This window comes from Periplaneta americana, chromosome 2, assembly GCF_040183065.1.
Source record: "Periplaneta americana isolate PAMFEO1 chromosome 2, P.americana_PAMFEO1_priV1, whole genome shotgun sequence".
Lineage (NCBI taxonomy): Eukaryota > Metazoa > Arthropoda > Insecta > Blattodea > Blattidae > Periplaneta > Periplaneta americana.
Genome location: NC_091118.1, coordinates 218389518 through 218411543, shown reverse-complemented (window position 1 = coordinate 218411543; position 22026 = coordinate 218389518). Strand labels below are relative to the sequence as shown.

Here is a 22026-nt window from a genome sequence, read left to right as displayed (position 1 = left end):
ATTTCAACTCAACAACAATGTAACTTTATTATCTCAACAATAGGATTTGCTCTCCACACAGTAACACAGTATTCGTTAGTGCACTCCACTGACGACAATGACAATTTACTTGGACTATTACGAACAACAATGAACTGTTAATCTTAACTAATATTTACAAAGCACTATTTACAACACAGAACGGTCAGTTCTCAGTTCACAGCTCGTTTGTCTTGGCTAGTTCTTCTAGCTCAGTCACTCGCGTTCACAGAATCTCGAACCACAGACCTTCAGAGACGATCCGCTGAACTTCGAACTCAGGTCCCCCAACTGCGGTCCACTGCACTTGAACTCCGGGCTTCAGGCTCCACAGTTACGGACACAACTCAAGTCGCGCTCTGGTCTCGAAGCTGGCTTCACTGCTACACAAGACTGGCTTACTGACTGACTGAATGACGTTCACTTGCGTCTTCTCTTTTATAACCACAGCGACGTAGACGAGAAGGTTCCACGCGTGTCCAGAGATAGCACTCTCGAACAATCCAGATCCCTCTCCTCTCTGCCAGCACCAGATGCGCGCGCAACCTCCCCTTGCGCATCGCAGTAGTACACCGCCCATCTACCCTCTCGGCATCCAGATGCTCCCCTCGCCGCCACACCTAAGCGACCAACGGACACGCGTTCGAACCCTGGTGTAGCTGTCACAATATATTTGTCATATCTATTAGTGACATTTGCAAAAGTTCATGTTTTACCAGGTTTTTATCACACAGAATATTGTTTGCTTCATTCCAGGCCATAATGTCATTCTTTAACCACTATCAGCTTCAACACTGTCAGAAGGAGCATCACACTATTGGGTTCGACAGAAGACCCAGTCAGCATCTCTAGCCATTTTGTTGCATCACAAGCAAATGCTGCCACCCTCAAATGCATCATGCATATGCAATAAACTATTTTAAGTTGTAATTATTGATCTCAGCGTGATTAGGTACATTTTATAATCATTTCTGTGTTTTGAATACTATTATTTCAATTGCAGAAGAATAACACATATATTCAGGGGACATATTTTTAATTTAATGAAGGGATCTACTTTTTTCACATGCTTATTGCTTCTGCATTGCGCTTCGGTGTCATAACCAGTGAAACGCAAGCTGGTCACATGGGTTTGTTATGATGTAGATCATTTTAAGTGTGGATGCGGTATAAGTTCACTAATTTTGACACAGTTTTAATATCACTGTCTTTATTATCCCCTACAAGTCGTGAATTTCGACGAACATGTATCCATCCATTCACTATTTAACTGATCCTCATTTACATCGTCTTCACATCCAGAAGTATCATCAGTTTTCCTAACAGTTCTAACATTATTACTGTTTAAAGATGCAGAAAAATTCATTTTAACTACTTCACTAAACTTTATCGAGTTCCTCTGTTCGTTAACTCAATCCACGGCTCTTGATGTGCTAGGCAATACATCCTTCCGAACAAATGTGTTATTTGATTCATTGCATACCATATTATCAGCAATAGTTACATTGTTACCATTATTTAGGAGCACATTGTTTTTATACTCTCAGATTTACTAGATTCTTTCAATTAACAATCAGTGACCTGTGGTGGCCCAACAGATTACCCAAGCAGCCATGTAGTCAAGTTTTCTTTTCCTTCTTACTATTTATATTTGATTAAAATACTTATAATATTACTAATTATAAAAATATATTGATATTTGGTACCAATTTTTTTTTTTACAAAATCTATAAGATTAGGCCTACTGCAATTACTGCCTAAAATTAAAAATACTATTATAAAAGACTACTCTGAGTATTAGTAAGTCTTGCCGAATTATTCCATCTTGTTGGGGAAACGTGGTAATTGTCAACCCAAAAATTCATCAAAAAATTTTGTGTGCTTTGATGATTCGGAAAAAAATGCTGCAAGTCCAGAAAGAGTAGCAAAAAATATATGGCATTCAGGAATACTTGAAGCATTTTGGGACAGTGCTAAATTTAAACAGTGTGCATAGCAGTGAACAAAGAGAGCTTGTGGAAAAGAAGCCTTAATATTAGCTTGACACCAAGTAATGAAGAGGCCATCACTGCACTTCCATCGTAGCTCTGTGCGACAAGTTTCTTACTGCAGTTTGAAAAGTCTTGAATATGTCTTAAAAATAGGATCAGAATGTGCTGCCGCTGTTTTGTCCTCACATCACGGAGGCACACAAACCGCTCTACCACCATTCCTTCAATCGTATATCGATAAACGAGAGAAAATTGTGATTTATTCGAGACGTCAGTTGTCTCATCAGCTAAAGGCAAAAAAAAAAAAAAAAAAAAAAAAAATCAGATTTCTGTAATTGAGGCAGGGAAATCAAAAACTCCCCAACTCCAATAAACCAAATTTTACAGGAGAGAGAAAAAACTTATTATTTCTCTTACTAACTTTAAATATTATACATTTATCTATTAATATTGTGTAAACTTACATTCTTTGTCAGTTAAATACTTCATAACCTAAATTTTTTAATTATCTTACGCCACAATTTGAAATAAACACTGCTGGAGTTAGTGGTTTTCTGACTTCCACAGTATATGAATTAAAAAAAGTGAATAAATATGAGCCATGTGAAGAAAAAAAGATAAGTATATCATAATTCTCTTATGAAACATTGGAATATACGAGAAAATGGAAGTTTATTATTAAGATTAACATTGCTACATTTTTTAAAATTCCAAATATATGAGACAGAAAATCACAAATTACCATAAAGCACATCAAAATACACAAATAAAACCACAAACAATATTAAAATGTTAACAGTCTCATTCATGTTACAGATTCTGTTTTTTTTCTCTCTCTCATGTTCTTCCTGTGCTTCTAGATTATAGATTATTACTGTCCGCAAACAGAGTTTGGTAATTTATCCTTATTTCCTCAGAAATAAACTGTATTAAATTTTGCAAGTCCTTTTGCCTTTTTCTTTCAATGGCAATGCTGAATTGTACTTTAGTTGACTGGGGAATGATGCATCTGTATTGTGTTTCTGGAAGTTAGCCTCGATATTGTGCCTTTTATAGTCTTACTTACATGGATTTCATAGACATTTGTGACATTCTGAATACCGTATCGTATCACTTTACTCAGCTGGTTGAGCGATAGTGTTGCCACCTACCGGAAAATTAAGCTTGGAATGCAAAAACTCTCTTATTCCATGGAGTAAGTGGAGTTTTGACTTCCACGAGTTTTAAAACAGCCCCCAGAATGCAGATGAATGTCGAAATTAGTGTATCCTTGCCTTCCACGCATCCAGGACAAACCAAAAAGCATCTTCCAGTCCATAACTGAATTTTGTCAAAAATTGGAGTTAGTGGGTTGTTGATCTCACTGTCTCAATTGCTGTTTAATTTCCTTATTAAGTGCACTGGCAACAGATTCAATTAAATTATTTTGAATACGATTTGATACATCTTTGAATGCTGTAGATATCTCCAAATGATTTTTTAGAAGAGGGTCGTACTGGGCAGTGTAGTCCAAAAGTTCTAAATAATTACCGCGGTTGTTGGACATTTTCGACTTACCGTTTCCTCTAAATGAAAGTTCCAATTTTGCAAGTAAACAAATGGCGTTTATAAGCCTTTTCAGAATGTCTCTATTGCGTGTTACCTTTTCTTTATGTAGAATAATACTTTGTTGTGTTTGGTCACTTAGCTCAGTTTCAATACGCACAGTTCCAAAAGTCGCGAGTGCGTTAGAAGCACGAATATGTGCAATAGCAACATCATGATCCCGTATTGCTTTAGTTAAATTACTGTATTTAGCTCTTGTTGCTGAATTAAATTATTATTATCACCAGACATAATCAAAACTTTTTATTGCACTTATATACACGCACACAATGTAACTACAAAGTACCGGTACAAACAAATGCGAGAGAAACAGTATGTTTTACACTCATTCGACTTCACACACACAGCCAGTCCAGGCAGGCTACCGGCTGCTTGGGGTATTATGTATTTACTACAGTCTCGTGAGGCGTCCCTCATTGGTTAGAAGTTGAAGAGTCCACTGCAAGAATGATGGATGTCACTTTCTTGTCGAAAATGAACCAAGACTGTCAATGCATAGCTTAAGACATATAGAATGTACATACAGAGTTATATGACATTAACACTGATAGTCATTGTCCAGTAATGATCGGAAAATCACAGTTAAGCTTTGAGCGCTAAGCATTTCAAACTTTCAATTGCTTCTCCTGCAAAATGTATTCCAAATGACATCCATCATTCTTGCAGTGGACTCTTCAGTTATGATGACGTGGGTTGTCATGGCAACTTCCATGCTAACCTGCATTCAGCGCTGCTGCCAGCTTGGGACCGCAGTATGTGCATTGTATATGCCCCATGATGCCACTTGCAGTTAACAAAACGTATTTAGAAACGTTTCAGGACTTTATGATTAAATAAACAGAACATTTAATCATGGATTTACGTAGATATCGTGATTCTTATAATCAATCAGTGCTGCCCAAGCCGTGCTTGGGTGGACTGCACGTCACTGTTAACAGTATGTTCGAGTAGGGTTATCTTGTCACTTCTCGTGAATAAGGCAGTCTTCTGTTGAATAATGTGATTAAAAACATTACAGTCCACTTTTTGATCCAATAATAATAATAACTGTTTATATACTTCACAACACACAGAGACATTACTAATTAGTGATATTAATATATTTAACATACAACACACTTGCAACCCAGAACAGTCTTATTTTGCAACGTTTACAAACTTTAATTGCAGCAGTGTTACTTGAAATTTTGTTTTCATTCACCATGTTCAACTACCACTATTACCACTACAACTATCACTATTATTATTGTCACTACCACCACCTCGATGAAGGTTGTATTACTCTCAGCCGCGTTTAAATCCTCGAGGCAATCATGATAACTTTTGTCTGCTGCTGCAGTTTATCAAATGTCTGGGTGTGAGTTGTGATGCATCATTTGGCACTGTGTTATTTCGTTGTTCACCAGGTATGAGTGAAATTGACCTCAGCTCTCCGCTTAACTATGGAACTCCAGGATCCTTGACTTCAATCCGTACCCCTCATTCAGGGATCAGAGGCACTCCAATTCGCATGCGACCAGATATAAGAACTGACCGTCGAATTCGCCAAGTGAATGTCAACTCTGATGTGGTAAGTAGAATGCATCTTTCCCAGCACCAATTATGACCTGTGGTGAAACAATAAAATAGCAGAATTTCAAATGCTCACTGTAACAACACTATGAGCCACAGCTGAATGCTAATGTTATGTATAAAATTAACCATGCTCTCCAGCCACTCTCAGTAATATCTCGGCATCGAGAGCAGCTACACTCGTTTTATTTGTATCAATGAGTTCTGCAGTATTAAAGTGATAATCGACACACATGATACATTTTGAGCAAATCATAGTGAATAAAATTGAATTGTTTGTTTCTGAGGCAGGCAGTTTGTAGAGTAATCTGTTTGCTTGAAGGTGGAGCCTTCAGATGGCGATCACAGTGCTGTGGGAGTGTCGTCGGAGACTGACCAGCAAGTGCCACAGCTCGTTGTGTGGGGCACCAACGTGATAGTGAGCCAGTGCAAGGAGAAGTTCAAGAAGTTCGTGCTCAGGTTTGTGGACCCACATGCCGAAGAGGACGAGCGGATGGAGGATATGAACATGAATGAGCCCCTTTACTTGCAGAAGCTCCAAGAGGTAAACAGAAACTGATATCATTTTTGTTGAAACTTGAATGTAGCTGTAGAGTGATGAGAACTGACAATCCTGCTTTTGCTTATACTAGCATTTTTTAACCTCATTGTCAAATTTGTTAAGAAAGCAGTATTGGTATTTTGCAGTGATGGCAACTGATAATACTGCTTTTGTTGATAGTAGCACTTTTTAACCTCACTGTCAGATTTGTTAAGAAAACAGTATTGTTATTTTGTAGTAATGGAAACTGACAATCCTGCTTTTACTGATACTAGCACTTTTTAACCTCAGATTTGTTAAGAAAGCAGTAATGGCCACTGAAAAGTCGGTGTCAGTAAATGATACAAAGTATCAGGTTTGTTGTATTGTCCATGATTACAGACTTCTGGGATCATGAAATTTTCCACTTGCTCTAACAGAGACACAATAACGGACTTCATCGTAGACTAGAGTATTTCTTACAGTCTACTGCTACTGGACCAGGGCAACTGCCCTATGTGCTACTGTGTCATAGCTACCTTCATAATACATCGAAATCTCTAGATCTTTTGTCATGTGGTATAAAGCAAGGTTGCTAGATGTCATTATTGGCAATTCACGCCTTAGTCAGAGAGCTACCACGAGAATCAGCTTTGTGTAGCTCTGCACATGTCTCTGGAGACTGCTTGATACTTCCTAAGTGGATACTTTTTTTTAATGTTGTTTGTGAAAGTATTTTTGAAATGTCATTCTTTTAATTGAACTAATATGAAATTACTAGACAGTACAGTAAATAATTCCTTCTCTGGAAGTATGGAAGAAAGAACTGAAGAGAGTGTTAGGAAAATACATACCTGATATAACATAAATGAAAAGGTCAAACACGAGAATAACTGTGTCTACAGTAGAAGATCCAAGAGCAAAGTGTACGATAAAAATTGGATATGTGATTGATAGGTGAGGAACCTTTTTTTTTCTGTTTTCCCTGTCTTCTCAGTAGTAACAGTAACTGATCTGGGCCATCTTAGCATACAAGATAATGTTAAACACATGCATAATATGGTGACTCTCAGTACTTCTGGCAGCAACATGATGATATAGACAGTGGTGTGAAGGAACACGTGGATTTGAAGCAAGTATTTAAAGGGACTCAAAAACATTCAGAATAAATTGTTGCACTGCATGTTGGAAGTATATCTTGAAATAATAATGAAGGAAGCATACTTTATTTCAATGTCATACGAAGCTACAGACACCTGAACAATCACATTTAACATTGGTATTTTATTATGAGAAGAAGGATGTGTCAAGATCTCGGAGATTTTTTAAGCTGCATCTTAAATGAAGTGAATCCACTATTCAAAGATGAACTACACAAAATATTTACACAGACTTCTTTTAATGATGCAACTGTACTGTGTGAGTGGTGCAACAAGCAAAATTGAAAGACTTTGAACTTAATCTTGGAATGAGCGGTTTCACAGATTATTTTTCTGAATTTGTCGACTTTTCCTGCCTCTTTTCAAGATCACCACAACGTTGCTCATTATTAGTCGGTTGTAGCTTATGGAATTCCTAGCTGTTCTGTGACCAGGTAGAATTTTAAATCAAGAATTGTCATTGTGGTTCTAGAAAACGAGGAGAACTTGAAACACGAGAAAATGTCATGCAACAAGACTTGTTATGGAGCTGTTGGACTGCATGTTACTTGGAAGGTGGAGAATTTATTGGCTGATGTTTTTCTGCAAAATAATGCCATATGTTATGTTGACATTTCGTACAACCAGTTACCAGCAAGATCGACTGGTGCAATAAAGGCAAGAAATGAGTAGCTTAATATCAAAGGCGGACATCTGACCTCAGATCGAAATTAGTTAGCTCTGAATTTTTATACAATTTTTCATGCTCTTTCCAGTTATAGTGAAACCATATGCAAACTCTAACACTACATTTATAAAATAAATTGTGCTAAATATTACAAAGAACACTGTGAAACAAAAAAATTGCCTATAGATCGAAACTATGGAGACGATAGATGTCCGTCTTTGATATTAAACTACTTAAATGCTGTCTCATTAATGGCCCTCAGACAGATTAGAGTGTGAATGAATCATGCGAGAGGCTCATCATTGTTAAACTCTGCCAACTTCAAGCTGTTGTTCGAAATTATCCCACACTATAAAATAATAGTTTGAAGAGAGATCTGACTGTTCTGTATGAGGGAAAAGACTTCAGAAACACTGATGGTGCTGTTTCATACAACAGTTTATACCACACCTGCACAAACAGCGCTCAATGAGCGCACGCACTCCCTCGGAGCGGGAGAGCCATGTTTACCGCTCGCCGAAACGGAGAGGACCATACATCAGAATGACATAGACTTGCTATAGGTAGAGGAGAGGGAAACGACCACTCAGCTGTCTAGTGGAGTGCAGTGTGTAGGCCTATTCTCAGTAACTGTTTCACGTTGCTTACCTACTGCTACAGTACAGTGTGGAGGAATCGAAAAGACGGAACGTAACATTTAACGATTTACAGCTCGAACTTATTAATCTTCAATGTGACCTAAGGGCTAAAAATCGTTTGAATAATACTACTAGCCTGGTTGAGTTTTACAAGACTAAACATTAGCAATAATATCCACGACTACACAGGCTGGCTGTGAAAATGATTGCTATGTTTGGCTCAACATTTATATTTGTGAACAACTGTTTTCTATAACCAACTTTAATAAAGGCAGGCATCGAACATCTGTAACTGATGTTTCATTACGATCATTAGGCTGCTGTTCCTTTCAGCTGCCAACAGCATAAAACCTCGTTTTGATGTACTGATAAATAAAAATATAACAAAATGATATTGTACATTTGAGTAGCTATAGAATTTCTATTATTTCTGTAAAATAAATATTTCTTTATTAATTAATAATAGTCCAAGATAGTTTTGCAAACACTGAACGGGAATTCATTTCATAAACACTCGTAATAGTACTTCCTATTTGTGTATATTTTGTACGAGATCACCCCTTCTTCCAGTCCACCCTTATACAGAGCGCAGCTAATATCTGCATTCCGCTCTTGAGCTGTGAGCTGGCTCGGAGAGCGCAAACCTTGGTTTACATTAACAAAGTCCTTGAGGATCCTGGTTACAATACCAATGAGAACTGTAGAACCAGAAAGGTGTTTTGTCACTAAAAATCTATAAAAGCTTTTTAAGAAATGCCATGTCACAGGAACGCAGTATTGATTTCAAGCAGAGCAATTCATCAGAGTAATAGAAAGGAGTGTCGCATGAACTTCAAGCATTGCCATTAATTGAGTTATATTTTATTTTATAAGTTATATATTGCATGCTGCACCACATTCGACATTTTTGCACCAGCTGTTATTGTTTTGTACCCAAGATAATTGGGTTTGAGCCAATGAATCTGACATGGAACTTCCATTGTAAGAGTAAAGTTTTAGATTTGCTGCAAAAAAAAAAATATTAATTTGTGAACGAAAATAATTAAGGAAAAATTATGTGACTAGGCCTAGCTTTGCTCTGATAACAATTAGGGAGTCTCTGATGGAAAAGAATGGGAACATGATTCATGATCTTGCTAATGTGTGCAATGATGTCACTAAAGTCCCATCGCTCTTATTTCTGGTAGCCAATCATGTTGCAAGTCAGCTACATTTAAACGTGTGCATCTTGTCATTCGCTGTTGTTGATGTTATGCACTAACTAAGGCTCGATAAATACATTATACAATCGCCCGCCATTTTTATTCTTTCGATGGCATTTGCAGAATGTATACGAGGACATTATTTGCCATTCAATTATTTGCTCAATTACAGTGCGTTTGATGTATTATCATAGGAGCTACAACATGGTGATGTTTAACGGTGTGGCAAATAGATTCCTCGTCTGATATTTTATCAACGAGAGAACAAAAATGGCGAATGATACTACCTACCTGGACTTTATTGAGCCTTCACTTCCTAAGGAGCAAGCAAAAAGTAGGAGTAACGCTAGAAATAACAGTGACATGACTATAGTACGAGGTACACAGTTGAAAATAAGGAGTCTATTATGATTACTTTTGGATCTCTGTTTTGGGTTATGGGAAAATGAGGAAAGTTATCAGGAAAAATTAAATAATTCAGTGCTTTAAGTGGAGCTGTTTAAAATTACTGTTTCCCTCTATCTACACTTACAACAAAAAATACAATTGCAGAAGTGTCATGCTTCAACTGTGAAAGGAATTTGTCATCATTGTGCAGGGAAGATATTTGCAGTGTCGTGTCTTTGAAGGGATTTGTCACGAATGTGCGAGGGAAACACTTGCAGTGCTACAACTGTGAAGGGATTTGTCACGAATATATGCGAGGGAAACATTTGCAGTGCTACAACTCTGAAGGGATTTGTCACGAATATATGCGAGGGAAACACTTGCAGTGCTACAACTGTGAAGGGATTTGTCACGAATGTGTAAGGGAAACGCTTGCAGTGCTACAACTCTGAAGGGATTTGTCACGAATATATGCGAGGGAAACACTTGCAGTGCTACAACTGTGAAGGGATTTGTCACGAATGTGTAAGGGAAACGCTTGCAGTGCTACAACTCTGAAGGGATTTGTCACGAATATATGCGAGGGAAACACTTGCAGTGCTACAACTGTGAAGGGATTTGTCACGAATGTGTAAGGGAAACGCTTGCAGTGCTACAACTCTGAAGGGATTTGTCACGAATATATGCGAGGGAAACACTTGCAGTGCTACAACTGTGAAGGGATTTGTCACGAATGTGTAAGGGAAACGCTTGCAGTGCTACAACTCTGAAGGGATTTGTCACGAATATATGCGAGGGAAACACTTGCAGTGCTACAACTGTGAAGGGATTTGTCACGAATATATGCGAGGGAAACATTTGCAGTGCTACAACTCTGAAGGGATTTGTCACGAATATATGCGAGGGAAACACTTGCAGTGCTACAACTGTGAAGGGATTTGTCACGAATGTGTAAGGGAAACGCTTGCAGTGCTACAACTGTGAAGGGATTTGTCACCAATATGTAAGGGAAACACTTGCAGTGCTACAACTGTGAAGGTATTTGTCACCAATATGTAAGGGAAACACTTGCAGTGCTACAACTGTGAAGGTATTTGTCACCAATATGTAAGGGAAACACTTACAGTGCTACAACTGTGAAGGGATTTGTCACGAATGTGTAAGGGAAACGCTTGCAGTGCTACAACTGTGAAGGGATTTGTCACCAATATGTAAGGGAAACACTTGCAGTGCTACAACTGTGAAGGGATTTGTCACCAATATGTAAGGGAAACACTTGCAGTGCTACAACTGTGAAGGTATTTGTCACCAATATGTAAGGGAAACACTTGCAGTGCTACAACTGTGAAGGTATTTGTCACCAATATGTAAGGGAAACACTTACAGTGCTACAACTGTGAAGGGATTTGTCACGAATGTATAAGGGAAACGCTTGCAGTGCTACAACTGTGAAGGGATTTGTCACCAATATGTAAGGGAAACACTTGCAGTGCTACAACTGTGAAGGGATTTGTCATGAATGTGTAAGGGAAACGCTTGCAGTGCTACAACTGTGAAGAGATTTGTCACCAATATGTAAGGGAAACGCTTGCAGTGCTACAACTGTGAAGGGATTTGTCACCAATATGTAAGGGAAACACTTGCAGTGCTACAACTGTGAAGGGATTTGTCACCAATATGTAAGGGAAACGCTTGCAGTGCTACAACTGTGAAGGGATTTGTCACCAATATGTAAGGGAAACGCTTGCAGTGCTACAACTGTGAAGGGATTTGTCACCAATATGTAAGGGAAACACTTGCAGTGCTACAACTGTGAAGGGATTTGTCACCAATATGTAAGGGAAACGCTTGCAGTGCTACAACTGTGAAGGGATTTGTCACCAATATGTAAGGGAAACGCTTGCAGTGCTACAACTGTGAAGGGATTTGTCACCAATATGTAAGGGAAACACTTGCAGTGCTACAACTGTGAAGGGATTTTTCACCAATATGTAAGGGAAACGCTTGCAGTGCTACAACTGTGAAGGGATTTGTCACCAATATGTAAGGGAAACGCTTGCAGTGCTACAACTGTGAAGGGATTTGTCACCAATATGTAAGGAAAACACTTGCAGTGCTACAATTGCCAAAGTATCAAATGCTTGCAGTCTCGTCACAAAGCAATGGTTTTGTAATGGATTCCTTCACACTGAAATTCTTGGTAATGAAATAGCAGATTCCTTAGCAAAAATAAGGCCCAATGATCCAATATATGAGGCTATCAAATGCAAAACTCGCCTTATCCAGGTAAAGTGATTTGTCAGAAAATAAAAAAAACCGTTATGGATATGGACAGTTTTGCATTTGGTAGTTTTCTGAGCTCTGTGGAAGAGGAATTAGACAAGATTTGCACAAACTGACTATGCCAGTAGTTAGAGAGCTGCAAGAAGTACAACATTCCATATGTAACTCTTTTTTTTTAATTCTGGATAAGGCGAGTTTTGCACTTGACAGCTCATATTACAAATTCAACTGTGTTGTTTCATTCCTCAAAAGTAATAATTAAGAAAACCACCCAACAAGAAAAACATGAAAAATAATATACGAGACTGTAAATAAGGAATGGAATATATTTTAAAAACTTAAAATTGTATTAGTCAACACGTTAAAAGTTTAAATTTAAAACAGGTTATGTTCCTTAGGCCCGTTTTGGCACCAGTGCTGTGTCATCTTCAGTGTCCTACGAACTGCTGTTGTTCGTGCTGATCTTGAATTCTGCCATTTTCATTTGTCAGTTGTAGGGGCGGGCGTGTGTGAATCAATGAATATTTTTTATGTTTTTTGTGCAACAACCTTGACCAAATCATGGACAAACAACACCTTCTATTCTGCCCAGCCTTAAACCCAAATGCACAACAAACTGAGGACCTTGTTAGGTTGTAATGAGAAGGTAGAGAGAAAATGATTTGAAAGTCATTTCTCGCCATTGGAAAGTAATAATAATAATATTTTATCAAACAGTAAAAATTGAATTTCAGAATGTCCACAAATGAAGGCTTCACACTTTTTCAATTATATGCAGGACGTGATTGTTTGGCTGCCCATCTATATATAATAAATATTTTTCCTACTCCTAATTGTTTACTTACTTCCTTACTTACTGGCTTTTAAGGAACCCGGAGGTTCATTGCCGCCCTCACATAAGCCTGCCATTGGTCCCTATCCTGAGCAAGATTAATCCAGTCTCTATCATCATATCCCACCTCCCTCAAATCCATTTTAATATTATCCTCCCATCTACGTCTCGGCCTCCCTAAAGGTCTTTTTCTCTCCGGCCTCCCAACTAATACTCTATATGCATTTCTGGATTCGCCCATATGTGCTACATGCCCCACCCATCTCAAACATCTGGATTTAATGTTCCTAATTATGTCAGGTGAAGAATACAATGCGTGCAGTTCTGTGTTGTGTAACTTTGTAAAAAATATAACAGTAGGAGGATATGAAACACCTCAAGAATGGTAAGAATTTAACAGCTACGGATCTGTCATTACAAGAAAGGCACATGGAAGAGCATTAGCGAGCAACCAACCATGAAGTATGGGATGGATCCATGTTGCTGACTACTCAGCATGTGGGTTATGTTCCTTTGATGTGTATCTTGACTGCTTAAATACTCAAGTTAGCAGTGAGAATAAGATACTTACACAAGGAAATTACAATGGAAACAGTAACTCCCCCAAAGGCCGCAACAAAATGGGTAGAATCCTGTCCATTACTAAATTTCCCATGCTGAGCAGAGCAATAACTGTTCTTGTCATTTTGTTGTGATATTTGTGTGAGTTATTGTTTCCACTGTGATTTTCTTTGTACTTTTCAATTAATATCTCTAAACTATCAACAAAAGATATATCAGTATCAGATCAAAGGAATCTACATTGCTACAAGAATGTTATTGTTGTATATATTTAACCCAACACTCCGATGCTGGAATACAGGTCATAGGTTTCAGTATCTATAAGGAATTCAGTTGTACACCTCAAATGCCATCTAATATGCAACTAAGGTATTACTAGGCCGTGAAAGAGGAAACATTTGATCCAAAGGTGCTGGTTGAGGTTTAATGTGGTGGAAAACACTGACGGGGGACAAGTCCTTTCCAAGGGACTTCTGCTCCAGCATGACAAACTTAACAGTGGACAGCATGCTTCTCATTTTGTGTGAGACCCTGTTTGCACCGTCACTTGTGAGCAAAGAATTAGAAGCTTGTAAGCTGTCTTCCCTCCCAAGTTCAAGCATTGCGGTCCAGCAAATAGAATCGAACTTTTGTTGATTTATTATTTATTCTGATGCAAAGAAGCTCAGTCTGAGTCCAAACACATTGTTACAAGCAATATTGTGTATGATTTTTCTTCTATAGTGCAAATTTCAGCCAAGAGATCTGTTCTAGTGTATCGTTAAGAGCTTCATGGGACACTCGAGGAAAAAATTTGCAATATGATTACTATGCAATGTACAATGTTCTGTTGACAAATGTCAAATTGTACAGTGGCAAAAGTAGTTATGAGAAGTTTCAGGCTTCATGACGTAGCTACTTGTAACAATCCCAGTTATTAATTTGAAGACAATAATTGAAAAAGTTCAGGTTATATCTCTTCTATACGTGAATTTGATTAGTTTTGTTCCCACCAAATTTAAAAGAACTGCATACTACTGTCATGTTGTTTTAAATTCAGTTATAAAATTACAAACTAATAATACTTGCCACTTAACGACATTATTCCCACACTATGTTGCTAAAATGCATCCCATACGAAATTGATAGTATATCCTTAATATTCAGAGTCAAGATTGCAGTCAGACTCTGCGTGTTTCTGAATCAAGCCATAATTCTTAACTTCACAGCCTTCAGTTATGTAAAAAAAAAAAAAAAAAAAAAAAGTATGGATTACAAAAATAAAAAGATGAAATGCATACTATTTACTTTTTTTTTTGTGGAGGAGAGGCGAGAATGCACTCTGATGCTTAAATTTGATGTATTGAAATGTGTGGCAGATATGATTTGATGTGCAACAGATCCACATGCTGGAGGAGCCGTTCCTGAACGTGAACTGCGCACATCTGGAGTCATATGATCCTGACCTCTATCGCCAACTGGTCTGCTATCCACAAGAAGTGATTCCGACATTTGATATGGCAATTAATGAGATGTTCTTCGAGCGTTATCCTGCTGCTGTGCTCGACCATCAGATCCAAGTACGACCTTTCAATGCGCAGAAGACAAAGAATATGAGATCACTGAATCCTGAGGGTGAGTGTTGACTGTGGGCGTATTGCTTTGAACATGATTTGTATTAGGAAGAGAAAATATAATACGTACTTTTTTTATGAAAAGCTCATATTTTAAAACTAAACCAGTATTTCAAGATCACATGACATCACATTGCATCGTTAGCTGAACAACTGGAGCATCGACTTTCCAAGTTGGTAACCTAGGTTCGAATCCTGGCAGTCCATCTGGAATTTGTGGTGGACAAAGACTGTGTTTGGTGGCAGGTTTTTGTGGGGTACTCCCGTTTCCCCTACTGGCATTTCACCAGTGATCCAATAATCATTATCATAATCCTTTGTTTCATAGTTCGTCTCCTATAGTGTACCAAGACCAACACCTTCAAGGTGGTGCACTTGGAGGCACTTGGGTATGTGACTCAAGTCAAGTACTTGCCATTGGTTTAAAAAAATTATACCTTTAAAGAATACTGTTGTAGAATAAACATAAAAATGTAATTATGTTTTAATACAAATACTGTCTGCAACAAGTGTATGTGTTTTTGTATATTTTTGGTGTGTGCGTGCGACTTGCAAATGCCTGCGAGTTACGTGAGGTGAAGAAAGAAAAAATCAAATGCTCATGTTCTTTTTGAGAGACAGAAATGTTGAGGTCTAGGAAGGAACATACATAACATAATCGAAGTACTGCTGCAGAACTGCCTGACTGTTCATTCTCTCTGCTCACAAAATACAAAAATGAACATAGTTGTGAAGTTAAATGTTTTGAACTAGTAATCTTTTCACTATTGAGCAACTGAAAGGTCAGTCTGGGTGGTAACTGGATTTCTCTTGTTGCCAGAATGGCCCTGGGGTTCACTCAGCCTCCTATCAAAATGAGTACCAGGGTAAATGCGGTGTTGATCCCATCACCTCAATCTAGTGCCGAGGCCAAGAAAGTGTGAAACTCTATCTCACCCTCCTAATTGGTAGACTTCTGTTAATTTCGTCTATCTTTCCCATGGTATTCTTTATGCTCTCTTTCATTTCTCCTTTAGATTTAACATTTTTTTTTTTTTTGGTAATCTTTTCTTTTTCTTTTTATAAATCTCACCTTTGCTGTATTTAATCTTAAAAGATACAGTAAAGTGGGTGAATCCAATAAAAGAATTTCTGTCTTTTTTAGATACATACCAATTAAAATTGTTATAGCATAATGTCAATTTGAACTTAGAATAATTTCAAGGGAAAAATTGTTCCAAGGCCGGGTATCGATCCCGAGACCTCTGGTTGAACGTACCAGCGCTCTGCCAACTGAGCTACCCGGGAACTCCACCCGACACCGTCTCAACTTTTCCCTTTATATCCACACAACTCGCGTGGGCTGACGAAACGCCAGAGACCCACATCGAGTGCACACAAACTCTGTGTGACTTGGAATTGTGGTTTTCTGTTAACGTACACAGTGACATATATATTATGCAAATCTAGTCTTTCAGGTAAGGCTCCCAATACCCGCCCCGGAACAATTTTTCCCTTGAAATTATTCAAATCTGCTTTACAGGGAGCCTTACCTGAAAGACTAGATTTGCATAATTTGAACTTAGTTTCATTGACCCTTGAGAATAATATGTTTATATTTTAATTTAGTTTATAATTTCATCTATTATAAGTTGGGATGAATCTGATCACATATTTATTTTCCTTAATCTATTGGATTCAGACTGCCAGTGGGTGAAATCAATCACTATTTTGTGTTTCATTAAAGTACATCAAATTTAAGTACAATTTAACTTTTAACCTCGTACAATATGTATTATGTATAAAAATCCCCCTTATTGATTCTCTTAACACAAATTCTGTACAAAATCTCTCAAATAAACTATTGACATTACATGTATAATTCCTGCCTTAAATTAGCACCAATGATAGTCATAATTATTAATACATATGCATATGTACCATGCGTCCCATAATCTGACACAACCTTCCGAACAATTTGTGTTTTTACCACGTCAATAGAATCTTAAATTTCTGGAAAGACAAATAAACTTTCCTATTAGCAACTTTTCCTTATTAAAGTCATATCATGTGTGCCATCATCTACACCAGTGGTATATAAGAAACAGCTTCTGTTGGAAAGCCGCACCAAATTTCAAACTTGGTAACACACAGCCTTATTACGTTCATTACTGATCACTTTCGTTGATTTTTATATTAATAGTTAACTGTTTTATATTATTATGATTACATAATTTTAAGATAACTTACAGTTATGTAGACTACTGCTGTGAAGTTGAATGTCGAACTCTGCTGCTCTCCTGCACAATTTGGTCAACATGAGCTGGTTGATTTGTGACGGATATCCTCAGCAGGTTTTCCAAGTTCACATTGGTGAGACGAGATCTATGTTTACCCTTGATGAACTTTATCTTGCTGAAAGTAATGTCACAAATATATGTTCATCCAAAAAGATACAAAATTTTATATGCACACTACACCAAGTTTTCGATACTTGCTGTAAAAATTTGAATGCACGGTATTGTAATGCCTATTAAAATAAAATCGTTTATAACCTTGAACTGTTGCAAGAGCAGTGAGGCGTCCCTATGACATGGCATTTCTTAAAAAGCTTTTATCGATTTTTTTAGTGACAAAACACCTTTCTGGTTCTACAGTTCTCATTGGTATTGTAACCAGGATCCTCAACAACTTCACTCCAACAATAGAAGCTCCATGTCAGATTCACGGGCTCATACCCAATAATCTTTGGTCCAAAACAGTGACAGCTGGTGCAAAAATGTTGAGTGTGGTGCAGCATGCAATGTATATTAACTTATAAAATAGAATATAACTCAATTAATGGCAAAGCTTGAAGTTCATGCGACACTCATTTCTATTACTCTGATGAATCGCTCTGTACCATGGGTGCCAGCAGAACTAATTCCAAGGGGGTGTGGACAGCACACAAAAAAGTACAATATATCCAAGATCAGTAATTTAAGGTTAGAGCATTTGAATTTGCCACACTAAATATTAGCCATTATAGCACGGCCACCTTGATCCTCATCACACCCTGTATATTTTTTTCAATGCATTCATAGCGGAAATCTGAGTGGTTACCTACTAATAGAGACTGTTCTCTCTGTTTAATATAAACAATAGTTCAGTACTGGAGATACACAAGCAGTGTGTGAATATTTATGCGCGTATGCCGTTTCAGTGATAAGTAGGAATAAAATTAATGAAATTGAATCGAGTAAGATGAGTGACATAAGGGTCTTTTTGTGTAAAAAACAAAAGACTGATAATACTTCTACAACACGCATTGCAATTCCAGCTCCAAGTACCAACCAGTAGGGGTGGGGATAGTTAGCAAGAACAACTAACTGTTTCAACCACGTTTCAACTCTACAACTACAAATACTACAATTGAATAACCTGCTCTCCATTCGGATTCGAGTGTTAATCGATCCTATCGACAATTGGACAAATTGGACATTGAGTTATATTTGAATTCGAATTCTCCTGCTAATGATGAAATTCGCCTAAAATTATTAAAGAAGTCATGGGCTCCAAGTCAAACATACAATTTGAAAAATGACGTGGACGCAACAAAACGGGCATTTCGATCTGAATAGCTGATAGCTTACTCAGCTATTGCTAAAGGACCTCTTTGTCGAGTATGTATATTGTTTCGACCTCCGGCTCAAGGACAATTTATTGTCTCCCCTTGCTTTAAATATTGTGACAGCCAGGAAACGATCTCACGACCGGCAGAAGGAGGGCAAGGTCGGCTGTGGCTCGGCGCAGCAAATGAAGTTGCGCGCACATCTGCTTCCTGGGGCATGTGCTGTGGCGTAGAGAGGAGAGGAGAGACGGCGACTGCGGCAGAGAGGGGGAAGTAATGCGCCTGCGACTGAGGGGAGAAATCCAGAGAATTCGAGAAGCGCCATCTTCTGGACATCTGTAGAAATTTCCAGCATCGTACTCTCCCGAAACTATGGTTTAGTTATAAATACGACACGCGAGTGAACTTGAGTTAGTTAATTAGTTAGTTAGTTAGTTAGTTAGTTAGTTGCAGTCGTTGCTACTTTTGGACAGCAAGGCAGTCTTGTATAGCAGTGAAGCCAGCTTCGAGACCAGAGTTCGACTTGAGTGTGACCGTAACTGTGGGAGCCGAAGTCCTGAGTTTGAGTGCAGTGGACCGCAGTTGGGGGACCTGAGTTCGAAGTTCAGTGGATGGTCTCTGAAGGTCTGGGGTTCGAGATACTGTGAACTCGAGTGACTGAGCTAGAAGAACTAGCCAAGGCAAACGAACTGTGAACTGAGAACTGACAGTTCTGATTTGTAAATAGTGCTTTTGAACATTACATTGTTGTTCTCAATAATCCAAGTAAATTGTCATTGTCGTCTGTGGAGTGTAATAACGAATACTGTGTTACTGTGTGGAGTGGAAACCCCACTGTTCACGGGAGTGTTTACATTCAATAAATTATAGAAAGTGATTATTGTTGTTTGTATAAAAGTTACTGGTCGGCAAAATACAAAAGTTTTGTTTTGTATTAAAGTTACTATATCATAAGTTTCACGAAGTTGCACAAGCTCATGTGACAAGCCAGTGGCATTGTGGTGCGTTTGCGCATTCCAGAAGTTTTCGCAATGTTATGGACAGAAAACAAGTCAGTGTTCACGAAGCTTTGCATTCTGCATATCACAAGGAAGTTGAAGAGAACGGAGTGAAACTTCGGTCTATCATGTAATTTTTTTGCAGGAAGCATGATCTTCCACTTCGTGGGAAAAGGAATGAGAGCTCTCTTTTTACTGATCTGTTGCATTTTAGAATGGAATTCGGAGACAGAGTTTTAAAGGAACATTTGGAATAGGAAGCAAAAAAACTATTTGTACATATCACATCAGATCCAAAATGAATTAATTGAAACTTGTGCTGATGTACTAAAAAATAAGTGAAGAGGTAAAACATTCATCTCTTTTTCTGATGAGACTGCTATCAGCGATACAGAGCAATTGTTCATCAGTGTTTGCTATTTGCACTGTGAATGTGATCAAGAAAAGAAGAAACTTATAATTTGTGAGGAATTCTTTGATTATGTGCCACTCCAAAATCGAGATTCAAAATCGATTTCAGAAATCATTGTGCTGTGTTTGGAAAATTATCATTTAGATTTAAACAAGCTAGTTGGAGAAGGGTATGGTGGCTGTGCTGCAGTGACTGGGCATATTAGTAGAGCTCAGAAACTAATTAATGATAAATATCCTATTGTGCTGGTTTTTCACTGTGCTAGCCAAATAATCTGGTCATCAATGATCTTAATGATGTCAGTGAAGTGACAAATACTTCTGGGACGACACAAGAAATCATAATTTTTTTTACTTCACAGCGGAATATGATTCCCAATATTCTTTTTTGTGAAATGCACTGGTCGGCAAAATACAAAAGTATCAGATTCTTTTCTGAGGAGTTTCTGACCACTGTAAAAACTTTGAAAGAACTTTCAGAGAACGCAATGAACTCGAAGATACGTAACAAAGCTTATCAATTGTACAGGACTGCAACAAATTTGACTTATATTGTGACCCTTCTAGTGATTGCTGCTTATTCCTCCAAACTTGAAAACCTGTATGCAATCAGCTTCAACAAGTGAACATGAACGTAATGGATGTAAACGACCACATAGCAAAACTAACTCGCGATAATGCCCCAACAGAGTTCAAAACCATCTATGAGAAACCTGGTTGGCAAGTTGGTATAGCGCTGGCCTTCTATGCCCAAGGTTGCGGGTTCGATCCCGGGCCAGGTCGGTGGCATTTAAGTGTGCTTAAATGTGACAGGCTCATGTCAGTAGATTTACTGGCATGTAAAAGAACTCCTGCGGGACAAAATTCCGGCACATCCGGCGATGCTGATATAACCACTGCAGTTGCGAGCGTCGTTAAATAAAACGTAACATAACATAACATCTATGAGAAAGCACAACAGTTTGCGAAGAACCAGGTGTTGAATTAAAATTCCCTCGAGTGGTTGGAAAATACAGAGGTCGAACCATCCTTCTGAAAATGTAGAAGATTTCTTCAGAAGAGCAATCTTTATCCCTTACTTGGACTCTATTATTTGTTCTGTGAGAGATCATCTCTCTCATATGCATGAGAAAGCATTTTCGTTTATGCAGCTCCATCAAGATGAAATGAAGAAATTAGATAAAATGTCATTTCTAGCTGTTGCAAAAAAACAAATAGTCTCTACGTACCGAATGTTATCGCTGAAGCTACCACTTAGTATGAGCCAACAACCCTGATTGAGTATGCAGATCTGATTTGAGAAGCAACATCATTTTACCCGTCTGCAGCAGAGGCTATAAAAATTGGTCTAACTCTTCTGGCGACAACATGTGCCATCGAACGCTCATTTAATATGTTACGTCGCATCAAAACTTGGAATCGATCTGCAGTGGGTGACGAAAGGCCAAGTGGGTGCAAGAAGACGCCGAATTTATCGACAATGTAACAAATGAGTTGGACTGCATCCAAGAAGACTGAAATTCTTATTCCAAAATTAACTTTCTTTTCTTATAGTGGATTTTCCAAAACAATATTGTATATTTATGTGTATTAAAATGTACGGTGGTAAGTAATTTTTGCAAATTCAATATTTGAAAGCCACCGGCGTGGCTGAGTCGGTTAAGGCGCTTGCCTGTCGGTCTGAAGTTGTGCTTGGTGTTCGATCCCCGCTTGGGCTGATTACCTGGTTGGATTTTTTCCGAGGTTTTCCCCAACCGTAAGGTGAATGCCAGGTGATCTATGGCGAATCCTTGGCCTCATCTTGCCAAATACCATCTCGTTATCACCAATCTCATCGACGCTAAATAACCTAGCAGCTGATACAGCATCGTTAAATAACCAACTAAAAAATATTTGAAAATAAAATGATTTTGAAATTTTATATTTTAAAATATTTATGATTTCCTATTTCCGCAGTTTCATGCATAGCATACTAATTT

The 22026-nt window shown here is 38.1% G+C and overlaps 1 protein-coding gene across 4 annotated transcripts in view; it reads left to right on the top strand.

Moving 5' to 3' along the window:
• The window catches only part of dpa (disc proliferation abnormal), a 63793-nt gene that overhangs the window by 8111 nt on the left and 33656 nt on the right, over nucleotides 1-22026 (top strand). For all 4 annotated transcript variants that reach the window (XM_069819591.1, XM_069819588.1, XM_069819587.1 and 1 more), the window contains exons 4-6: nucleotides 5021-5184; nucleotides 5509-5730; nucleotides 14816-15050. In XM_069819591.1, the coding sequence (XP_069675692.1) occupies nucleotides 5021-5184; nucleotides 5509-5730; nucleotides 14816-15050 (621 nt within the window). The remainder of the gene's footprint in view (nucleotides 1-5020; nucleotides 5185-5508; nucleotides 5731-14815; nucleotides 15051-22026) is intronic.